Source organism: Stegodyphus dumicola, chromosome 6 (genome assembly GCF_044657685.1).
Source record: "Stegodyphus dumicola isolate Sdum_Otavi_A_Nest chromosome 6, ASM4465768v1".
Taxonomy (NCBI): Eukaryota; Metazoa; Arthropoda; class Arachnida; order Araneae; family Eresidae; genus Stegodyphus; species Stegodyphus dumicola.
The window spans coordinates 152,078,819-152,102,751 of NC_140773.1; the positions used below are offsets into that span (position 1 = coordinate 152,078,819).

Consider the following 23,933-nt stretch of genomic DNA (forward strand, 5'->3'; position numbering starts at 1 on the left):
CGTTGACACAAGTCTTTCTATCGATGGGGAAAGGAGACTCGCGCTTGTGACTCTTGGCCAGCGGCGACCGCAATCCATTATCATGTAAAAGTCGCAATTCTACTTTATAAAGTTATCGTATTTTAATTTCCTTTACTTGTTCCTTTGTATTTTTTCCAGAACTGATGTTCTCTTTCTTACTTCAAAGAACTATACTGGGATTAATTTTAGTATGGTCAATATGTGTACATTTTCATAGCCATACGGTCGTTTATTCCCAGAAATCGGAAGACTCGTCTTCTAATGAATCATCGCTGGGAGAACTTATTTATTCTAAGAGACACGAGGAAAATATTGGAAATGTAAATCATTCTAGAAGTCTTAATATTTCATACGAAAAATTTCCTAGTCATAATAAGACAGTTAATACAAAGTCGTCTGTGGACAATTATTTTAATTCAACCGTAAGCCTACCGGTTTGGATGTTAAACATTAAAAGTGGTGCTTTGCAAAGGACAGCTTACGTTGCGCTAGGCATTATGTCTGTTATTGTAATTTTCTTCATAGTAAGAGGCATAAGGTAAGAATCTTCTGCACTTATTCACCGGCATATATATATATATATATATATAATGTTGTATGAACTTAAATGCATTTAGTGCGAATACAAGTTATTATTACTTGCGCAATTGCTGCAAAGTTAGTTAATAATAATTTATTTCCTAAACCGTATTGATTAATTGATTATATTATCTCCTAAGTTTAATTAAAGTAGAATTATTTTAAAAGTGTGCATCCATACTGGTAAGTTATATTTTGAAAGATGTTTTGAAGTAATTTGAAAGCAAAATGTTAATAATGTTTTAACGGGGACTGGAGTTAAATCATCACGAAGAATAATATTACAATTGCAAAAGTAAAAATTAAAACATGTAATTATTGTCATTGATCGGAAATTAAAATACATAAAGATGATAGTGTCGGGGACGATTACTCGAGTTTTACAAGATTTCTCTACAGTAATTGATTTTTACTCCAAATTGAATTGACTAAAATGCTTCATGAGAATCAGTTCTTTGAGTAACAACTATTCGCGGAAATATTTGGCCTGACTAGAATTGCCGGTTTGGCTTTAATTTATAACTCGAGTAAAGACGAAACACTTTCATATTTACGTATTTCTATCAATTATTGATCATTGAACGGGAGTTGGTTTGTTCCCCTTGAAAAGTCAACTAATTTCCGATCAATGACAATAATTACATGTTTTAATTTTTACTTTTGCAATTGTAATATTATTCTTCGTGATGATTTAACTCCAGTCCCCGTTAAAACATTATTAACATTTTGCTTTCAAATTACTTCAAAACATCTTTCAAAATATAACTTACCAGTATGGATGCACACTTTTAAAATAATTCTACTTTAATTAAACTTAGGAGATAATATAATCAATTAATCAATACGGTTTAGGAAATAAATTATATATATATATATTTTTTTTCAAATTGTCTTCCAAATTTTGCGTATAGGTAAATAAGTACTTTTGCGATTAAACTGTCGATCATTGTTTAGTGTGACTAAAACGACCTGTGTTCAGCCGTAAGCCCACCGGTTCCGGGTCCCTTATACTTATACTAGGTATAAAATTGCTCTACCAGTTTCTCACTTCCCCAGTTTCAGAATCTGAAACACGTGAAATAACCTGTATGTGCAACATCTACCTTTTTTAATTAAATTAAGATTTAATTTGTATTAAGTCATCTTAAGTCAAGAGTGAATCACACGTGAAGGTTGGACTCATGTGTGATTGGACTCAAGAGAGTGTTTTACATTCCTCTACAAGTCTTCAACTGGATAAAAATATTCTTCAGAAATACACTCATGTCCATAAATTAAGGATAATGCAAAATCAGGCAAAGGAAGAGTTAGAAGGAAAACTTATTTGTAAAGCTTATTTATTAAACAAAAGGTAAAGAGCAAAAAATATGCTATATGTTTGATATTATTAAAAAAATTAGTGATTTTTTTCTCCCTGGAGCAAATTACAAAGAAAACCTATTTACAAAAAACCAATATTACATGGTTGGTATGATTGTTAATACATCGTATGTCTTCCAGACGATGCAATACAGTCCGTACAATGCCTAGGCATGTTGAGTATCAAATTATCGATCTGATCTTGAGTGATATTACACCACTCAAAAAGCAATGCTCTCCGAAGTTCCGGTAGACATGTAGGAGGAAGTTGACGGGCTGCAACTCGTCGGCCAAGTATGTCCTACACGTGCTCTACTGGATTCAAGTCCGGTGAGAATGCTGGCCAGTCCATACGGGTGATATCCTCCGATTGAAGGCATTCGCTTACGATGTTTGCACGGTGAGGGCGGGCGTTGTCATCCATAAACACAAATTGTGCGCCCACAGCGCTCAGAAACAAATGTACATGTTATTCCAGAATGATGTCCCGATAGATTTGGCTTGTCATGGTTCTAATTTGAGCGTGCAGGTCAGTTCTGGAACCCAGAATAATTTCACCCCAAACGAGCACTCCTGCACCACCGTAACGATGTCGTTCAATGATGTTTTCTTGGTGGTAACGGGTACCTGGAGCTCTCCATATGAAAGTCCGGCGAGAATCAGACTGCAAGCTAAACCTGGACTCATTGGAAAACATCACACAAGCCCACTGTTGCGGTGTCCACAATGCATGCTCTCTACTCCAGGTTAACCGCAGGCGACAGTGAGTTGCAATAAGTGGAACACATCTGACAGGTCTACGAGCATATAGACCAATCTGCCCTAAGCGTCTGTACACGGTCTGCCTTGAAATTGTCATACCAGTGGCTGAAGAGAGCTAAAGAGACAGGTCTGAGGTTGTGCTCCACCTGTTTCTCTTGGCAGTAACTGCCAAATACCGGTCCTCATTCGGCATTGTAACTCTGGGGCAACCTGTGCTGTAATGTCTACTCACATTACCATCATCTTGGAATCGTTGCCAAAGCCTGGAGATGACACTCTGGGCAATTCCAAGTTCGTTTGATACTTCCAGTTGGGTACGCCCACATTCCAGACGGCCGATAATTCTACCACGTAAAAAATCATCCAAATACGTCCTTTGTGTCATAACTATTCGGTTATTGCACTGAAATGCTTATAAAGTGCCTGCGAACAACTTTACTTCTTTGCCTGTATTCCTTATATATCACTATCATACACTATTGTCATTATGATGTACCATCAGTGTCATCTGGTTACTTCCTGAAATTTGCATATGATCCTTGAAGACGTGTGTAGTGATTTTACAGGTGATATATTTATTTTAGAGTTCGATTTCCGCGTGACTCCGAATTATCCTTAATTTATGGACATGAGTGTATATTACTAGTTAGTGACAAGTAACTTATGTGTATAATGTATAACATCTATCATAGATTTTTAAATTTTGTAAAATATTGCTAAAGATGCTTCTGTGCTAAAGTTGTCACTTGGAGCAGCTGTCAAAGTCTGAAGATTTGTCACCAGAATTGGTGAACCGCATAACCAGATTGCAAACATGTATAATTTTCAGACTGTACTGATAATGAGGCTGTGCATGCAATATCATTGATTCAATATTTTTTTCTCTACTCTTCTGTTATCAGGAGTGAATTCAGAAGTGTATGTGTCTGTATTCAGAAGTGTGTACATGCAGTAGTCTTTATGCAACATCATTCAGTCTTTTGTATTCTTCATCCCCTTCTCTCTGAAACATACAAAGAATTTAACTTGCTACCAGCAGTCCCCAGTTTATTGGTAGGTAAAGTATTTGGAGAAGAAAGTAAAAAACAGCAGGGAAAGAAGTCTTTGTGCCAGTAATTTGTTTCATAGTTCCATATAGGATTTGTATCTTATTGTTTTGTGCTTCATATATTGTTGTGCTTAAAGAATTTCCATCAGATTGTGGAAAGGACAAATAAATATGGGTGAAAATTGGAAAGTGTCAATATTTGATTCCATTGCTGAATTATGACCTCCAGAAATATAAATAAATGTTCTTTTTCTCCTTATATTATGGCTTTTCATTTTTTGAGGTTGCTGTTGTATTTTTATAGTTTTTGAGTAATTAAATATCACGAAATTTCATCAAAATGCTTGCAGTGGCCGATTTAACTAAAAAGTACCATATAAATATTGTAAATTCCTTTAAAAAAAAGGACAGGTATGAAGAAATAAAACACGTACTAAGAAAAGTTAATTTTGATAAAATTTGTTAAAATCAGATGACAAAGAATTTACAATTTTGTCAAATATATTTGTTGTCAAGTGTTCTGATATGCTACTTTTGTAGTTGAAATGTGCTTGAAAATTTGGTCCATACATTGGTGTCATAGCAGCTTTTCTTAGTTTTCTCACTTATCTGTGTTCTAGTAGTATTTTAGAATATGTGAATATTTGTTCTAAAGGTTTTATCAATGTTGTGTTGATTTTCTGCAACAGAATAACTTTTTCTGTAATATTCTGTAATACATTGCAGTTTTTAGCACATTCTACAGGATGGTTATAGTTCAAATTCCACTTTGAAATGGTCATAAAAGAAAAACTACTTGACCAAATGTTATGAAACTTGGTAATCGTGCAAAGGAGGTCATGGTAATTTATTTATGATAAAAAAAGTTCAAAAACTCATCACTAGGGGAAAATGGAGTTGTATGCTGTATTATTGAAATAATACGTGTCGGTTTAAAATGTGTTTATTCATTTCTGAAACGTGTTACAGAGCACGTTCAATGTGGCTTCTACCATTTTCCGAAAACAAGTTAAGTATTGCATTCTCAACAGCAACTCTTAGCATATCAAGAGGACTGTTACAGACATGTCAGCATATCATATCTTTCAGTTTCACCAAATTGTTTAGGATATTTGCATTAATCATTTTCTTCTTGTTGCCATAAGCCATTATGGTTTTGCATAACCCCTTAAACAGTTTCATGTTAGAAATGATTAAAAACATTTTAAACCGATATCTTCATGTCTTAGGGCTGAATTCAGGCTTCAGAAATCACAAATTAGCAATCTGTAAGAAAACGGTTTCCGGATTGCGCACACTTTTACGAGTGATTTGAGATCTCCCATTTTCTAAATGCTAATTTGCGGTTTTCAAGGATGGATTTCTCCACTACATGGATGGCAGATTGGACTTTTGTCACCTTTAACCCCTTTAAATGATAATTTTGTTCAGGTCAAAGTTTCTTAACCTGTTCAGTACGGGCATGCCATCAGCAGCAAACATTACCTCATGGCCGGTTGTGTTATATTTGAATCAGCATTTAATTTACTCTATGGCAGGGCGTACCACATTTGACTTTTTAGATAGAACGTTTAATTAGTATTTTTTGTTGCCGCTAGATGTAGCTGTATGTATGTTATGGGGAAATATATCGAAAGTTAAGTTATGCATACCTTGATTCCTATGCAATGTTTTTTATTTTTGGAATGAGAGGGAGATTCACAGGTGGGTGTTAAGCAATGTAATGTCTCTTTAACTGCATCATTTGATATAAACAAATGCACGTGTTCACGATGCTTTGAGGTACTTTTTATTTTTATTTTTGTGATATAGGTATTTGAATGTAGAAGAATATACACAAATGCTAATTCGTTAGTGTTGAGTAACGTGATGGCTCTTACTGTGTCATTTCAAATAAACAAATGAACATGTTCTCGATGCTCTGGAATGTTTTTTAATTTAACCCGGCGGAAGTCGCACCAAGAAAAGTTACTAGAGTGGGCGCGTGGGGTATCACATACCCCAATATTTAAAATACAATAAAAATAGTATTATTTAGTTTAAATTTTTTTTTTTTTTTTTTTTTTTTTTTTTTTTTTTGTTTTTGTTCTCGTGTATTATAAATAAGTGAATAATAATCGGGTTTCAAAAAATTAATTTCCAAAATAATCTTAGAGTTAAAATTAAGATAAATGAAAATAATAAACATCATGCCTATAAGTTTCATTGCATCTCTAATACACCATGCTTATTTTATTTCTTTACACTTTGAATGAAAATAGAGGAAAAATTATATTATTCTAGAATAAGTATTTTATAAAATTTATAAATATAACAAAGTTTTAAAATTAATTCTGAGAACTACCTGAATGTTCTTCTCATGTTGTATCAAAAATTGGAACAATTGGATGACAAATTTAATTGATGCAAATTTTTTTCAAAGTTAGGCTTTAGCAGCGCAAATTGCCCGTCCCCCACAAGACGACGTATCCAGTTAACGCGCCGTCCCAATAGAATGCCTCGGTAACAGAGGTGCTCAACGTGAACGGGTTAAAGGTATATACAGCACGTTGAACCTGTGTAACAAAAGGTTAAGTTAGACTCCAACCCTAATTTCTTTTAACAGTATTGCATACAGTGCCATTTATGATGAGTTTTTGAACTTTTTCTTTTTTTCGCAGAAAATAAATTCCTATGACCTCCTTTAGACGATTATGAAGTTTGATAATATTTGGTCCAATAGCTTTCCTTTTATGACCATTTCAAAGTGGAACTTGAATTATAACCATCCTGTACTTTAAGGAGAGTGATCTTAAAAACAGTTTTTAACCCACATTTTGTTAATATATGTATATAGCCACACACATAAGTAATTCTAACAAAAAGGAAAATATCATATTTAATTCTTTTAATTGAGAAATTTTATGATTTGCTGCACTTAGAATTCTGAGTGAATGTGTAGTAATTATGTATCATCTTAATAAGTTTCATCTTCACTGAAGTTGATTTTGGAGTTAGGGATTTTCTCATTCAGCACTTAATAGGTACCAAATGTAAATACTTGAGTCGCAATAAGTTTTTTGCAGCAAGTAACTAACAGAGCAGTCTGCACGTTCTCTTTCCTATTTCCAGAATTACTAGAGTGTACTTTTAAAATCATCTGTCAGTAATTGCACATTATTAGAGCCTTGATTTTTTTTAGCTATATGGTACCCAAACTCATTAAAGCATGTTAGACTAAATGTCAGCAAAGATTCCCAGAAAAGTTTGGAAATGAGATACAGGTAAGGCAAGTGAAATTATTTGAAATCTTGTGGTTGCTATTCTCCTAATACTCATCAAATTCTTGGATCCCTTAAAAACATCTCATAATCATCACTCCTGTATCATGCTATCCTGCATTGGCCCCAACTTTTTATACAGTCAGATACCAAAAATCCGCCGACCTAAAATCCACGTAACCTCTCAGAATGTAAACGTTCAGTTTATAGGTTCAGGAAACATCAACATAGAGAATGACATACAGAAGAAAAGAGAAATCTTACTAAATGATGGCATCATAATGGAAATACTTCTTAAACCAATGGACCGGTGCATGAAACATTGTATAAAATGCCAATACAAATGAGAGTTTCTGAAAAAAATTCGGTTAGACTAGATTGAAAGGTGCCTCTTGGATTATGGGTAAGTTGTTATTTCATTTATGATAACCTGAGTAGTTGAATGCTATGGAAACCCTATTATGATGTAATTGGCTGCGGTGAATTTGAATGATGGGATGGATTTTGGTATGTTGTTATTTTGTGGTTTACACAGTAAAATGGCTGAATGTTGTAAGATTAAATTGAAGTTTCTGTACGATTTTGAATGAAAGGGGGAAAAAGCATTAATTGACCTGGTGTGTAAATGGAGGTTTACATAGTAGCCATTATAAGTGTCCTGTTTGTAGGAAGGAAATGTGTATGGTCAAGTGTCGGAGGATACTTGCACAACAGAGGATATTTTTTACTCTTATTTTTGTGGCGACACCAATATACAAATTCTAGTTTAGATAATTTTAGGATGCTGTTAAGGAATTTTGTTCGACTGAAGACAGGGAATTGTGTAAATAAGGTGAGTGGATATTTCCTGTGTGTAGTGCTAAGATGACTTTCCTTTTTTATGTTATTTCATTGTTTGATTTAAAATGTAGTTTATTGAGATTATATATTTTTTGTTGGCTGCTCCTTTAACTTTTTGAGTGAATATAAATCGGTGTGTACATGAACAAAGTCAAGGAAGTGTGCAATGCCAAGTTTGTGCAATTCTCCGAATTTCTTTAAGTGAAAATAGGCCGATGTGTACATGGATACCAAGTTTGTGCAATTCTGTGACTTCTTATGTTGGATTTGTATAAAATTGCCCCTATGCAAAGCCAAAATAACAAGTCGAAAAATTGCACAAACTTGGTGGCCATGTATCACCAACGGGCACCTGTAAATATACTTTTACCAAAAATTCTATAAAATCGACATTCTATTTCTTTTTGTGATTATAAAAAAATTTCACCATCAAAGACTGCATCTATTTGTCAGTAGAATCATGAAATTCTGTTCTCCAAACATTAGTAAATGTCTTGTGTAATGTATGGCCATCTTCTCTGTTTATTGAAACTGAGACAATGACAATAAATTTTCTGGTTTTAGATATAGTGGCAGTAATGCTTAAAGCAAGAGAATTCCTTCTGTATTCAAAAGAAAGAACAAGGCGTAATGCTGCTGAGACAGTTCAGGAAGAAATGGAGACTGTAGCGGGTTCGTCTATGCACGGGGAAGTCAGTGCTCATGCAGTCGCACCGGCATTCCATACACTACTGTTTGGTTGGCACTTAGGCATAACCTCCGATGCTATCTTTACAAAATCCATCGGCATCACGAACTGTTACCTGGCGATTTAGTGAAGCGGATGGCATTTGCGGTGTGGGCGTTTCAAAAGATGGCGGAAGATGACGATTGGTTGAGTAACGTGTTGTAGACCGATGAAGCTCATTTCACGCTCTGAGGGTCTGTCAACGCCCACAACTGCAGAATTTGGGCTACCGAAAATCCTAGAACTGTCGTGGAAACTCCGTTGCACGACGAGAAAGTCATGGTATGGGTTGGATTTACCACATCTACTGTTATCGGGCCTTTTTTCTTCGAGGAAATGCGTGATTCTAGTTTTGTAACTGCTACCGTGATGGGTGAGAGGTACGCCGATATGTTACAGAATCGCATCGTCCCCAGCCTGCCTGATAAACACCTGCTGGAATGTACGATTTTTATGCAGGATGGCGCTTCACCCCATATTGCTAGATGCGTGAAAGATCTCTTGCGTGCGTCGTTTGTTGATGATCGTGTGCTCAGCCGCCACTTTCGTCATGCTTGGCCTCCCAGGTCCCCAGACGTCAGTCCGTGCGATTATTGGCTTTGGGGTTACCTGAAGTCGCAAGTGTATTGTGATCGACCGACATCTCTAGGGATGCTGAAAGACAACATCCGACACCAATGCCTCACCGTAACTCCGGACATGCTTTACAGTGCTGTTCACAACATTATCCCTCGATTAAAGCTATTGTTGAGGAATGATGATCATATTGAGCATTTCCTGTAAAGAACTTGCTTTGTCTTAATTTGTTATGCTAATTACTGCTTTTCTGATCAGATTATTGCTTTTATAATAAAACCCCATGTCATTCTAAGTATGTGTGTCAATTTTTACCTCTCTATCTACATTATTCCGTGATTTATTAAGTTTTCAAATTTATACTGACTTTTTGATCACCCGGTATATTTCATGGTTGTTTTATGTAATCATGCTGCAGTGTGGACGGCTTTCACCCTGTCAGATTAACCCCTTCTTGGTCGGATTCTTTTTCAAATTTCTGACCCCTCCCCCCCCCAAGAAAAACATTTTTTTATTAGTGAAAATTAATATCCTAAATTCGAAAATGCAAAATATTTTTGACAGTAAGCAGTTTTTGATAGTTCTATGGGTGGTCAAATATGTGATATCCTGTTCACTGAATCAACAGTTTTTCCTTCAATGCACTCAAGTTTTAAATTAAAAAAAGTACAATGTGATACCACATTTATCACAAAACCAAACTCATTTATATAATTATTTTTTGGCCTACTTTATCAAAACAATTTGGCTATAAATATAAAAAATATCTTGAATGTTTTTTGAAATTCTAACAGATATCACACAGATATTCAAGGTGAGAAATCTCACTGCAAAAATTGTGAAGAAACTAGGACTAGTCACGATATCTCTTAGCAATATTCAGAAACATAAAAATAATCATGGAATTTAAAGCCAAAAGCAAATTCAGTGATTGATAAGGAGTAGTGACAAAGTCAGTTAGTTTCAATGATGGAATTTTTCATTCTGTCGCATGGCATGTGATGCCGGCCGACCTTATGGGCACAAAAAGGGGTTAAAGAAAGTATTTATTATATATACCTTGTGATTTGCTGATGCGTAGACCCCTTTTTCTTTGCTTTGCCTTGCTGATGCTAGTCAAAGATACAATACATTGTTGCCACCTTGCTTCGTCCATTGTTTAAAAATAAGTAAGATATCCAAAATTGTGGGGTACATGACACAGCAATAGTGATGATGTGCAAACCTGTTAATGCTTATCAATGCTTGCTTTATTACAAAATAAAATGTTGAATTTGTTCTTAACTGTCTGCAAATCCATCATTCCATCTATGCATCAAAGCTTGTCCAAGGAATTATGATGCAAATAAACATCTCATCTCTAACAGCTACCTCTCTACTTATCTTATTATCTCTCTATATATATACTAGTCATCATAATTAAAGAATAATATGAAAAAAATATGCTCACTAAGTTAATGTTGTCCAATGCTGTAATTATTTATGTTAATTATATACAATTGAACACATAATTGCACTTGCGGTCATAAGTTAGCACCAGAATTATGCAAATTCAGTGATTGATAATATGGTGCACAATAGGCACATGTGGAAATTATGGTCTGCAGTGTTCTTTTAAGTGAATGTGGTTCTGACAGTGATCAGCATTCAATAGTTATGGCTCAATGGCATCATATATGTGAAAGTCAAAAGTGGCAAATAATTGGTAGAATTGAGGGAGGTCAACCAAGATTTGAATGTCCCTTAAAGTATCATATCAAGAGTTTAGAGGCACTTTTTAAGCACTGAATCAGCTGAGAGACAGCCTAGTCAAGGGTGACCAAGAGCAACAACTGAAGAAGAAGACCATTTTCTATTGCTGTCAGCTCGAAGAAAGCATGAAACGACTGCAAGAAGTTTAGTTTTTGACTTTCAGACTGCCACAGAACTCGAATTAGCCTTTCTACTGCACAAAGGCTTTACCAAGTTGGACTGTATAACAGTAAACTAATGGGTTGTATCCTACTCACTCCAGCTTCTAGAGGCTCCCATTTAATGTAGTGCCGTTGTCATGTTCAGTGGGGCCAAGAAGACGACTCGAGTATTTTTTACTGATGTGTTCAGATGTAATCTGAACAGTGATTCTAGATGTGTTTTTATCTGGAGTAAGGATAATGCAACTTGCCTTCCCTTGTCCATGAAATATCTCATTTGCATGACTGCAGTGTGATGGTTTAAGAAAGGAATCATGATAAATGTCTGCAACAGGCTGTATTGGAATTTCAAGTTCTGTTGACCCAGAGCTTTTGTTAATGGATGAGAATGCTTAGGCCTCATCGAGCATATGTGGTATCAGAATTCTTACAAAAAGAAGATATCACTCAAATGGATCAACCGCCATACTCATTGGACTTGAAACCAACTGAGCATGTGTGGGATGCCCTAGGATGCCAAATTCCTCCCCGATCCCTTCAGGAGCTGAAAAGTGCACTTTTAGAAGAGTGGTGTGCAATTCCAAAAGACCTGATTAATGTGGTAAATAAAGTCTATGAAATCAAGATGTGAGGTATGCATATCTGTCCGAGGTGACTCTACATCATATTAGAAATTTTTTTCCATAAGAGGTGACTTAATTTTTCAGTAATTTTCCAATTTCCATAAAATTGGCTTTAATTTCAATATTTCACGAATAATCATTTGCCAGACTTTGTAATTTATATTAACTAATGCTTTTATACAAAATTCTTTTAATAATTTTTCACTAAATTATGTTTAATTTCTGCCATTAACCTTTAACCAATGTAAAAAAACAAATGACAGTTAACCTGCCAATGAAATTCTAGACTACACACTTATTACACTTACTTGATCATGAAGCAAGAGGTGTCATCAAATGCTGATATGCATCACTACTTACTCAATTACAATTGCTAATTCTTGTATTATATCATTGGATGGACTTTTGATTTAATGTTTTGAAGTTTATACATTTTTTGTTGGCTTTTTTTTAAATAAAGGATTTCTGTTTTTATGAGAATTTAATGCAATTCTTTACTTTAAAAGTACATTCAGTTCTTGCCCACTTCCCTGAAAACTGAAATCTGCAGTTATTTTCTGCATTTGTATGTGGCTTTTTTTTTTTTTTTTTTTCCCCACTAGCTTTCTTTGATATTTACGTACGGTTGGTGTAGTCTTAAAATTTCAATGATCATCAGCAAAACTTAAGAAATGAGCATGTATGGGTTATGTGTGTGATTTCCCCCTGAATGACTATGGTATGGCAGGAAGTGATCTCATATTTTATCTAGACAGTACATTATGAGAGAGAGAAAGTGTATGAAAAAATAAATATATGTGTGTAACTTCACATTTATAGAACCATAGAAGGCTTTCATGGAAACAGGAAATTTATCTTAAATTTGGAGGACTATTTTTTTGAATGTCTACAATGAATTGATAAAATAATTTAAATAAATTTATTTGAATTTTTTTAAATAGTTTCCCATTACTTGGTGAAAGGAAATTAGCAGAAAAAAAGCAGATGATACAAGTGATCCTTTAACAAACGATGGGAATGAGTTATTATTTATTGCAGATGCTTTAGGGAAAATGTTGTGCATTTTTTTGTAAAAGCCTTTTTTAAGATAATATAAAGGTGGATCAAATCAAAACCAAATAGCAGCCACAAAATTAAAAGGTATTATTTAATTTCAAATGTAATCAAAATTACACAAGCACTAGTCCACTCTTGCACCGAGCGGTAAATACTTCGTTCATAGGAAGAGTTTGGATGAGATTGAAACCAGTTTTAAACTGTGTCTACCTCTTTGCTATCTAAGTGTGTATCAAATGAACACAGAACAGTGGTCATAATTTGATATTTTTGTGTTACTATCATGAAAACTGTGTCTAAAGGAAGTGAGGGAGCTAAGAGAAATCTTATTGCAGCACAACCCTTATAGTATATGCTGGCAGTCGACCAATAGTGTCTACCAGCAGCCAATTATTTGTTGTCTCATCTGTGTCTGCATAATGTTTGCACAAAAGAAGAGCAACATGATGTTATTCGATTTAGCGGCAGAAGGTGTTGGAGTTTGTGAAGTGCATCAGCGAATGAAAACAGTGTATGGAGTTACCACTCGTACGCAGCACTAGTATAAGCGCTTTCACGAGGAACAGGAATCTTTAAAAGATGATTTGTGACTTGGTTAAAGTCACTTTGTCATACGAATGCTTTGGTGAATGAAGTTGATCAGATCATCCATGCAAGTAGACGATGAACAATAAAGGGCAACATCAAGGAGCTGGGTGTGAATTTCAGTTCTGTTCATACCATCATTACAGAGAAAATGCAATGTAGGAAACTGAGTGCAATGTGAATGCCACACAATCTCACAAACAATCAGAGGTGGCTTCGCATGGGATTGTCCGTGCAGCATCTCTGATATCATGCTGAGGACAATTTCTTGGGCAAAGTTGTGACAAGTGATGAATCCTGATGCCATCACTACCAACCAGAAAGCAAACGACAAAGCCAACTATGGAAACATCTCAGCTCCCTGCCACCAAAGAAGATCATAATAATGCAGAGTAAGGGCAAATTCACATTTTTTTAGTATGAAAGGCCCCTATTCTCATTAAGTTCCTGTCCTCCATCAATCAATCAACACTGCTTAGTACTGCAATACCCTGGAACGTTTGCATGTGGCAATCAGACCCTAACAGACAGGCATGTTGTCCTCTGGAGGACTTTTGCTCCACTACAATGAATAACCACATATAACCACGAGCATACTGACCATGCTTGCATAGCTTTGGTGGAGTGTGTTGGAATACTTACCATACAGCTCTGAACTTTCTCATCTTTGGCCTGCTAAGAAAGGCATTATGGGGTCAACGTTTTCACTTGGACAGTCCTGGATGCAGTTCGAAACTGGTTTCAATCTCAGCCAAACTCTTCCTATGTACGAGGTATTCACCACTTGGTGCAACAGTGGGACAAGTGCTTGTGTAATTTTGGTGATTACATATGAAATTAAATAATACCTTTTCATGTTATGGTTACTGTTCCATTTTCATTTGATCCATACCTATAGAAGGTCTAGTTTTAAGACACTGTAGGAAACATCAACCTGAATTAAGGAAAAAAATTAAATTAGTTATCAGGTCTGAGTTACGGAAAGAATTAAGTTGGGGGGGGGGGGGAAAAAAAGAGAGAGAGAGAGAGAGATTAATTTGGCAAATAAAGTTTAGAGAGTATGAAAGTGTTATAAGAGACTACATTCCTGTTGGTTAAAAAACACAAGCCCTTCTGTTGTTGCATTTCCTCCATATTCACACGCGCGAAAGACCGTTGACTCTAAGAAGGTTGAAGGGGAAGGGATTGGTATAAATATCCTCCCTAGAAAGATCCAAACAGACCAAAATATGTTTGGCAGATGCCTCATGTTCGTGGCACTTGGTACATGCCTTTCTTGAAAGAGAGAAACTTTATGTGTCTACTGGCAATACATGAGAGCACAGCACAGTCTGGGAGCTCCTCACATTTAGGGTTTAGAGTCCAACCTGGCTTGCTAGCCAAGTGCCAGTGATGAGTGGGGGGCACAAGCCATTCCACCATGATTTATGATTTTTTTTTAGAAATAGGTGAGGGCAGAAGAGGAGGGAGTTAAAAGACTACGGCCTGCCTTTGCTAATTTGTCTGCCGTTTCGTTGCCGTAAAGATCCACATGAGATGGGATCCATTGTAAATGGACATCATGATGCTGGGAAATTAACTGTAATTTTTTTATTATAGATCTTAATAGCATTTTTGGGAATGGTGCTTATTATGTTAGCCTTTCTGTAATGGAGAGAAAGGTGTTAAGCTCTGTAGTTACAAATCTAAAAAATGTCTTTATGATAAGAATGTTGAAGTAAATGTAATTGCTCTGTCCAAGCAAAACAGTTATCAGCCTGGTAACTTTCCAATGATGTTGCCAAAGGATTAAAAGACTAAGTTCATGCTTATTCTTTTTTCATTAGTTTGGGCACTGATATACACGATGTACCCTGGTCAAACACTTTTATGAGAACAATGGATGATAATTTTAACATCTTCAAAGCAACTGATACTCTTGAGTCACTTTGTTAAAAAAAAAAGGAGTGCAGGACATATTTCATGAAGTCATAGCTAGAACATGAATAACTAAATTCTTGTGGGCTCATTCATATTTGCACTGCTGAAGTACTTTTGATGATAGGTAGAATTTCTGGGATTAACTTTATTAGAAAGGTTTTTAGGTTGTTGTCTACTAAAGTATAACTGTATTATACATGAAGAATCTCTATGCAAAAGAATCTAAATTTCAAGCATGTTATGATACCACTTAAGTGAATAAAATAAAAGTGCAAGGTTTAAACATAAGAGAAATCGGAGAATGTTATGATCTATTCAGATACAGAATATGATGATCTCATCCTCAGTGTTAATGCTTCTAGAGAAAAAATTTTTAATAGATTTTAGTAACTGTAAGATAGTGTTTGTAATTTTCTGAAAGATAAGGATAAATCAAATAATGAAAAAGCTCTGTTATGTGATGAGGTGGTGGTGTATTTAATTATGGTAAAGCACACTAGGGCTATCTGCCTAAGGGGAGGGATGCCTTCGTAGAGGACTTTCTAAGGGAAACTGGCTTGTATACACGTTACATGTGGGGAAAACCATGAAAACACCCATGCAGCCAGCCCGTTCGCGGGATTCGAACCTCGGACCGAACTACCAATGTTCAGCGACTTTACCACTCGGCTGCTGGTGGGCCCGTTATGTAATAAGAAATGGCTATTTGAGTTAGCATTTTTAGCTGATGTTACTAGTCAGTAGGGCAAGTAAATTGTAAATGACATCAGTGCATTCATACTGAAGCTAAAACTGTTTATCACACAGAAAATAAGGATTTAAGTTATTTTGCACACGTGGAAAAAAAAAAAAAAAAAAAAGGAGTTTGATGGAGATAATAGGAACTTTAAAGAATTTTCTGAGAAATTCAAGTTTTTTTAAGAGTCATTTAATAAAGGCAGAAGTATGCCAAAGTAAATATAAAATTAATACAGCAACAACAGATTTTAGTCAAGACTCTATCACTTTTGAGGGCAAACAGGGACAGGTTGTTGTTCATCAGGGGCAAAGAAATATGTCAATCTTTGCTCCTGATGACTAAGGACCTGTACCTGCTTACCCTTGAAATCAAAAGACTTGACTAAAATCTGTGCCAAGCATAAGGTTGTTGCTTTCCTAATTTTAAGTCCTTTAAATAGCCATTTTAGTGGTTTTGCCAAACAAAATAGCATAGTTGTATTTATAAATTTTATTCACTTTCTGAATAATAAATATTGATGATGCGTTGTAATATACAGCTAGGGCCAGTGCCAGAGCATATGCAGGGCAGAAGAATTTGAGGAAGGACAAAATCTGTAAATGAAGAGTCACTATAAAGAAGAATCACAGTGATTGTACTGGGCAGCAAAAAGCTTAATGCTGGCACTGCATACAATTAAGACTCATTGATTCAAAACAGTTCCTTATCAGAAATTTAGTAAACTTTTATCACTCCCAGAAATTGATATATAATTCATTTCTGGCAATCATTAACACATTTCCAGAACTGACAAAATTTATTCAGATTTATAACTATCATTTTGAACAACACACAGATGTAAACAGGCGTTTTCATCCATAAAAGTGATTCAAATTTGAAAAACTAATGCTTTCTGAAATTTATTTAACTCCAAACACTGCTAGTGTAGCAAAAGCAAAGCAGTTTCAAAAGTTTTAGTAAAGTAATTAATGTTTATCTTGTCTTATATATTGACACCTTATACAGTACAAAGTCCGTAATCCGGACTTTGGCGAGTCCGTATTAGAAGTTTTTCCAGATTATAGATCATCAATTTAAAATCTGGTAAGATGGCATGCAGAAATTATACAATTAAAAATATGAAATCGTAATTTATGAAATAAAGAGCAATTATGATCTAAAGAGTGTCAAATTTTACAAAAGAAAAAGCTTAATATTTATTTGTTTACTTTATTAAATATTTCTTTCAAAGCGTGCATGCGTAAAGCATACAAAAAAAAATTTGTGGCTTTGAGGTCCGAATTATGGATCATTCCGGATTACGGACTTTGTACTGTATAAAACAACTAAATGTGTACATATTACTTATATACAATAAATAATTTTAACTACAGTCAAAAGTCGTTAATTCGGACACCCATAATCCGGACCTCAAAGCTAAAAACTTTCTGCGCATGCGCCGCGTTGACGCATGCGCATAGGAGTTTACGCATGTGCGTAAAACCTTTTACCACTGTGCATATGCATGTGCGCAAGCGCAGAATACGTTTTCGCGTGTGCGTTTTATGTATAACGGACGGTATAATCTAAAATTATCTAATTATCTATTTCAGTTAATGTTGATGATTGCGTTGTTCCCTAATCTTCGAATTGGATCCGGCTTATTATTTTTTGCAGGCTGTAAGAGCAATTTTATAAAAGTAAACTTGAACTTTCGATTATGTCAAATAGAATTTCCGATTCTGGAGCTCCCAAAGGATCATACAAAACGAAAGTATGTTTCGATGTCCATCAAACAAAAAGTGGAATTGCTGCAAAAAATGGATAAAGACATGAAGAATGTGACAGAAAGGTTAGTGAAAACGAAAAAATTTCGATTGACAAGTTAGTCGGTATTCTCGGTACAACAATTAACGGGACTTGAACAGCGGAACTTTGTAACTGAACTAGAAATTGTGTCTGTTTATAGAATTAAAGAGAAAGTATTATCACATAAAACGAAGCAACTTAAAACAACTTAGATTGAAAGAAATGTTTAATAAAGTAAACAAATAAATATTAAGCTTTTTTTTTTTTTTTTTTTTTTTTTTGTTTGTTTGTAAATTTTGATACCCTTTAGATTATAATTGTTCTTTATTTCATAAATTAAGGTTTCATATTTTTAATTTTAGAATTTCTGCATGCCATCTTACGAGATTTAAACTAATGATCTATAATCCGGAATCGCCGAAGTCCCGACGAGTCCGGATTAACGACTTTTGACTGTATTATGTAATGGTCATTGCATAACTGTTATATACATCTATATTATATTTTAAGGGTTCAAAAGGAATATAAATTTGTATTGCACATTTTAATTAAAAATTAATAAACTGATGCAAGAACTATAAAAGGTTTGCCATCCTAACATGAAGCATCTGCTGTACATAATGATAATTTATATTAATAACATTTTCATTTACTAAAGTTTGAACTGATTTATGTAAGGTAACCGCAGTTAAATCTTATGTACCTTTAGGGAACAGTTTTGTTAAAGGATGACAGCACACAATAATAATTACTGAATCTTTGAATATTCTGTTAAACTAAATTTTAATCAAATTAAACATAGTATAAGATATGGAAATAAAGAATTATTGATAGGCAGATTCTTCCATTCCTTCTGAAAGAAATCAAAATTCCACTTTGTGAAAAATGAAATTATTAATCATATCTTGATCATCTTGTTTATAGTAAGTAGCCATTGCAATTATTTGCATGGGGAAAACATTTTCATTTTGTTTTCAGTTTTGCATTCTTACATATCTTAAGTTCTATCTGTGTATTTAGTTCATGTAAATGTCTGATGATATATTTATTACTATTACATTTGCTTTTCATTTTATGCTGCCCTCATTAACTATTGGTGAAAAAAACCATAGGTGTCATTAAACTTAAACCTTGTTTTTGTTCGCTTTTCAGACTGCTGCCACCAAATGTTATTGTGGTGTTTTATTTTTGAAGAAATTAAATAATGAAAATCTATATCTTCCTCACAGTATAGGGGGAAAAAAATCCTATAGCCATCAAGTTTTTAATGTATGTAGCCCTGCACCTGAACATGTAGGCTTCAAAGCCCGAAATTTGAATGATTTATTTATTTTAGTTTATTTTTTTTATGTATGTTATTTTCTTTTATTCAAATGTAATTAATATTTTATTAACAAACTCAGCAATTTAAAAGCCAGTAGCGGCAACACAGTTTGAAATGAAACATTTCTATCTCCATCATCCCAGCATGCCAGACTGTTGCCATTTGGTTATTTGAAAGCAATATAGACTGCTAGAAACTGCAACTGTTTGAAGTAAAATACTTTTATTTTCCATTTCCTCAAATAGAATACATATTATTTCCATGCATCAGCATGTTGCTGTTCAGTAAAGCATAAGATATTTAAGTTTTAGATTTATTTTTTGAGTTACTAAGTAACAAACTAAATGATTTAAAGCAATAAGCATAGTTTTTAAGAATATTTTTTCTACTTCTTAATAGGACCAAAAGAAATAAAAATGCGTTAAAATTATGAGATGTCTTATTAGAATAGAAATATGAAGTACTTTTATTAAATCATATTAGCTGGACTTGCTAAAATCATTATATATTTTTTCCATTTTATAACTAGTTGCTTGCACAGTTAACTTACTTAAAATAGTTATAAGAAAGAAAAAATATATAATTTTAATTAATCCAGGTAGTGTAATTTCGTAAAAATATTTCATATTTCTGATTAGCTCATGATTTAAAAAGTGAATTAAAAAGTTAAAAAAAATCACAAGAACTGCATTTATTGCTTGGTTTGTTTCTGAATATTAGCAGATTAAATTTGAAAGTTAAATATCTTGCATGTTATTGAATGGCAACACACTGGCCCATGGAAAATAAAAGTATTTTATTCCAGGCAGTAGCAACACACTGCTTTGAAGTAGTGGAATTTTGCTGATTAAAATTAAAAGGCTAACTAAAATCTTACATTTTGTGCATGGCAACAGTGTTATGCATTGAAGATAAAAATGTTTTATTTTGTACATTGTTGCCAGTGGACACTTTTAAATTGCTGAGTCTGTTAATGAAAAATTAAAAATTTGAACTGCACATGTTAGGGTAAAGGACTGTGTATGTTCAAAATTTGGTAGGTCTATGCACCATAGTTTTTCTGCAGTGCAAGGAACACACAGACAGATTCTTCATTTAGTGGTAGAGGTAACTGTTTCAGTTTTTTAAGAAATAATATAGCAAATATAAAAAATGTTTGGCAACACTTAAGTTCTTAGGATATGCCTAAGAGTTAAGCTTAATGCTTGAATCTTATGTTCTAAAGATATGCTGTTTTTAAATATTTTGTGATTTGGCTATTGAATTTTATGTGGTGTAAGTGTGAAAAACATATTTAATAAAGTTAAAAACGCAAAAATTTAATAATAAAAAGTAGTTGCATAAGTCATCTTACTAAGAAAACTAAACATTAACATGATGCCAAATAAGAGATGGAAAAAACAGAAAAATGTATGCCAACACTCGGTGTTGTATTGGGAATTTAAAATTTTATGTGGCATAAGTGCGAAGAAAGTGGTGCTTAATAATAAAGCTAAAGAGACAAACAAAAAGCTGTGATAGGAAGATGGGTCCAAAAGCAGATTAGTAAAATGTGAGCTTTGTGAGAGCATAAGATGGCAACAAACCATCTGGTGCAATATGAAAATCTGAATAATTTCATATTTTCTTTATTTCCATGCATGTGTGTGTGCTCATGGGCATAATATCAGTGATCTTCTAATTAAAAAAAATTAGTGCATGCAAGCTACAAATTGGAAGTTGACTTTTTAAAACATTATTCAATGTAATTATTCTGTTTATCTTGACCAAGTGTGATTTTTGAAAGGAATGGTATACATTATAAATTACTTTTCTGTTAATATTGTTATTTTTTACAGACTTCGACATAAAAAGAGCAAAAGCCGAAAATATGGAATTATAACTTCAACAGTATCAGATATGGAAATGGAACCTCTTGATAGAGATGATGAGGAGGAAGAAGATGCCACATTATTTGATGCTCAGCATAAGTACGCCTTGCAGTGAACTGTTCATAAATTATATGAATGAAATTTTTTCCAAAAATTATTTTTACTTGTTTTCAAGGGCTATTTTTTAAATTTAAAATTAATCTAAATAATATTTATCAATAACCTCAAATCAGATTTTCAAAAATCATACATGCCAAAACAGAAATTTGTTTTTTATCTGCATAATTAAGATATTTTGTGTGATAAATATGATCACAAGAGGCAGAACTTATCTTTTGTTCCTTACTTCATCTATTATCTTCAAATTTACCGAGATAGTTATTTGCAAAAGATGAAATTTAAAATTATTTCAAATTAGTGTACATTAATAAGCTAACATGGAATTATTTCTTTCATGCTGAATGCTAAATAATAAAGTGAGGAGGTTGCTACTTTGTATTAACAATAAGCATAGTCTAATATTTTAGTAATTTATGCATCTTTTTTTAATCTATGAAAGGAATAAGGTAAATATTTGCTTGTTTAATGTATATTTTTAAAGTAAAGCAACTTATTGTGTAAAACCAAAGAGCATTTTTAAAATTTATAAAACTGTTGGTGTACTATTTCTTTTTAGCTGGGATAAAAAAAAAAAAAAAAAAAAAATGTTTACTTGCACAATTTTATAAGAATATATGCCATATATTTAATATTAGTATTCTTTTCTTAAACCTCATTTATTTTTTCCCTCTTTATATTTTAAAAACTGATAATTTTTATTATTTGTATTGCACTGCAGCAGCTTCCTCAAGTATCTGAAAATATTTTAAATACTTTACACATTTTAAAATTTTTGTGTAGCTAACTTAACATTTTATTAAGAAACAAGAGTATTTTTTCTACTTACATTTGTTTATTACTTTTTAATGTATTTCTATACATGTGTTTGAAACTGTGAAATCTAGTCTTAATTTTATGCTTCTTTAGAGATTTATTGTTTTTTCTTATTTTTATTTACTCTCTTTATTACTTTAAACATTTTATACAGAGCATAAATCAAGTATTATACTTTAAATCATTCCATACTGTTTTGAATTCATAAAATTCAGATGCATTTAGTTTCATATGTATACATAAGTTATTTTGCTTTTTAATTAAAAATTCAAGAGTACATATAATATGTATATATATTATAACTTAATAATTTAGAAGTGAATTAAATCATTCTAGACAAATTCAATAATTGTATTAAAATAAACCTATTGATTTTTAAAAATATAAAACAAAAGTTAAGGTGATCCCATATTATTTAAAAAAATATATTTAATTTGTTTAATGTGGAATTATAACTGATATAAAAATTATAAAATACATTTTAGATTATACATATTTTTTGTTTCAGACTGATTTCTAATGAAGTAATAATCTAAAACATTAAATAATCTAAGAGAACTGTATAATTTTTCGTTCTGTGTGACCTTTTCAGAAATTAAAGGTAAAAAGAGAATTAAAACAGAAAATAGAAAAATTATATATACAGTCAAAAGTCGTTAATCCGGACTCGTCGGGACTTACAGTGGCATAAAAAAATCTATATAAATAACACATCAATTTACATTGAAAATACAGCAATCAGTTTAATTGTAGAATTTAAACTTATCAAATATTTTATGCGTAATAGATTTTTGACAATAATCTAGTGCAGGGTTTCTTAAACTTTTTCCAGTTGCGACCCCTTTTTATCATTGCCCCCAGGACCCCATAATATTTACAAAAATTTTGTGGGACCCCATAAGTATTGCGCAAATCTGACACATGCATGAGTGAAACCGTCACTTATTTCACTTGTACTGTAATATATACTATTGCAGTTTTAGGTCATTAACTTTAATTTCTAATTTTAAGACATAGAACAATGTGAAAACTTTAAATAAGTAACAGATGAAATGACAGCATCACGTGCAAAGCAAGGAAAATGAAAGTTTATATTTTATAATGCGTCGAAATGTTTTCATTGTTTTCTTTATCTGTATTGTCTTTATCTGTTTCCAGATACATTGTGTAAAAATACTTGGTAATTGTAAAATTATTATAATAAGTTAAAGAAGTATGAAAACTGCTAAAATTTTTGGCGACCCACAGTTTAAGGAACCCTGATCTAGTGTAAACTATACTAAAAAACGTAAATATTAAGATAACCCAGTGACTTTTGAAAGAAAACACCCATAATAAAAAACTTATCTATAATCTCTAAAATAATGCAAGATATGTTCATATTTATTTCTGTAAATAATTATTAATGTCAAGAATAAAGGTTATTTTGGCTGATTAATGAATTATCAATATGTCGGTCTGCACTACAGATCTAAATTTCATTAATTTTGTTACAGAATTAACTAGGATTCATTATTTTTTTACTGAAATTTGGGCAGTACCATAATTGTAGCTGATGCGTGAAATGTTTTTATTATTATTTAGATGTACACTATATGCCAGTTAAGGGGTGAAAAAAATCCCTTATTGTTATATGCAGTTCATTGCAAATTTTATTCAGAACTAATATAAGAAACACAAATACTTGCTGCAACATGTATTTATAAAGTAAAAAATGCATATATTTTAAAAATAACTGTATATAATCAATTTCCATATAGTTTTCTTATTGTTTATATAAAATTTTTATTTTATATTCATGTGGACCAAAATAAGCTAATGATGTATTACATTTAATTTATAAATTAAGGTAACAATAACTGCATTCTATCAATGTTAAAAAAGTTATTACTAATAAAGTGTTTATTTTATAAAATTAAGTATGAACTTTATTTTAAAACTTGCAAATATTTGAAAATATTTTTATCTTACATGTTTTCAATATTTAAATTTCTTTACAGCTGTGCAAC

The 23,933-nt window shown here is 32.9% G+C and overlaps 1 protein-coding gene across 3 annotated transcripts; it reads left to right on the forward strand.

The window, feature by feature from the left end:
• The first annotated feature begins 25 nt into the window (after positions 1 to 25).
• On the forward strand, positions 26 to 23,843 carry LOC118201768 (uncharacterized). Of its 3 annotated transcripts, none has more exons than XM_085819047.1 (2): positions 26 to 84; positions 8,434 to 9,581. In XM_085819047.1, exon 2 carries the CDS (start codon positions 8,876 to 8,878, stop codon positions 9,377 to 9,379), a length of 504 nt encoding a protein of 167 aa, XP_085675173.1. In that variant the 5' UTR covers positions 26 to 84; positions 8,434 to 8,875; the 3' UTR covers positions 9,380 to 9,581. The 3 variants fall into 3 exon arrangements, with proteins under 3 accessions (XP_085675173.1, XP_035229810.1, XP_085675171.1); XM_035373919.2 differs by lacking the exon at positions 8,434 to 9,581 and adding an exon at positions 20,959 to 23,843 and having other exon boundaries at positions 37 to 559; XM_085819045.1 differs by lacking the exon at positions 26 to 84 and adding an exon at positions 420 to 559.
• The last annotated feature ends 90 nt before the right edge of the window (positions 23,844 to 23,933 follow it).

Excerpts from the sequence above, each read along its gene's own strand:
- LOC118201768 (XM_035373919.2), top strand. The coding sequence starts at position 165 with ATGTTCTCTTTCTTACTTCAAAGAACTATACTGGGATTAATTTTAGTA. Across the intron at positions 560-20,958 it reads TTCATAGTAAGAGGCATAAG|ACTTCGACATAAAAAGAGCA; the intron begins GTAAGAATCTTC and ends TATTTTTTACAG.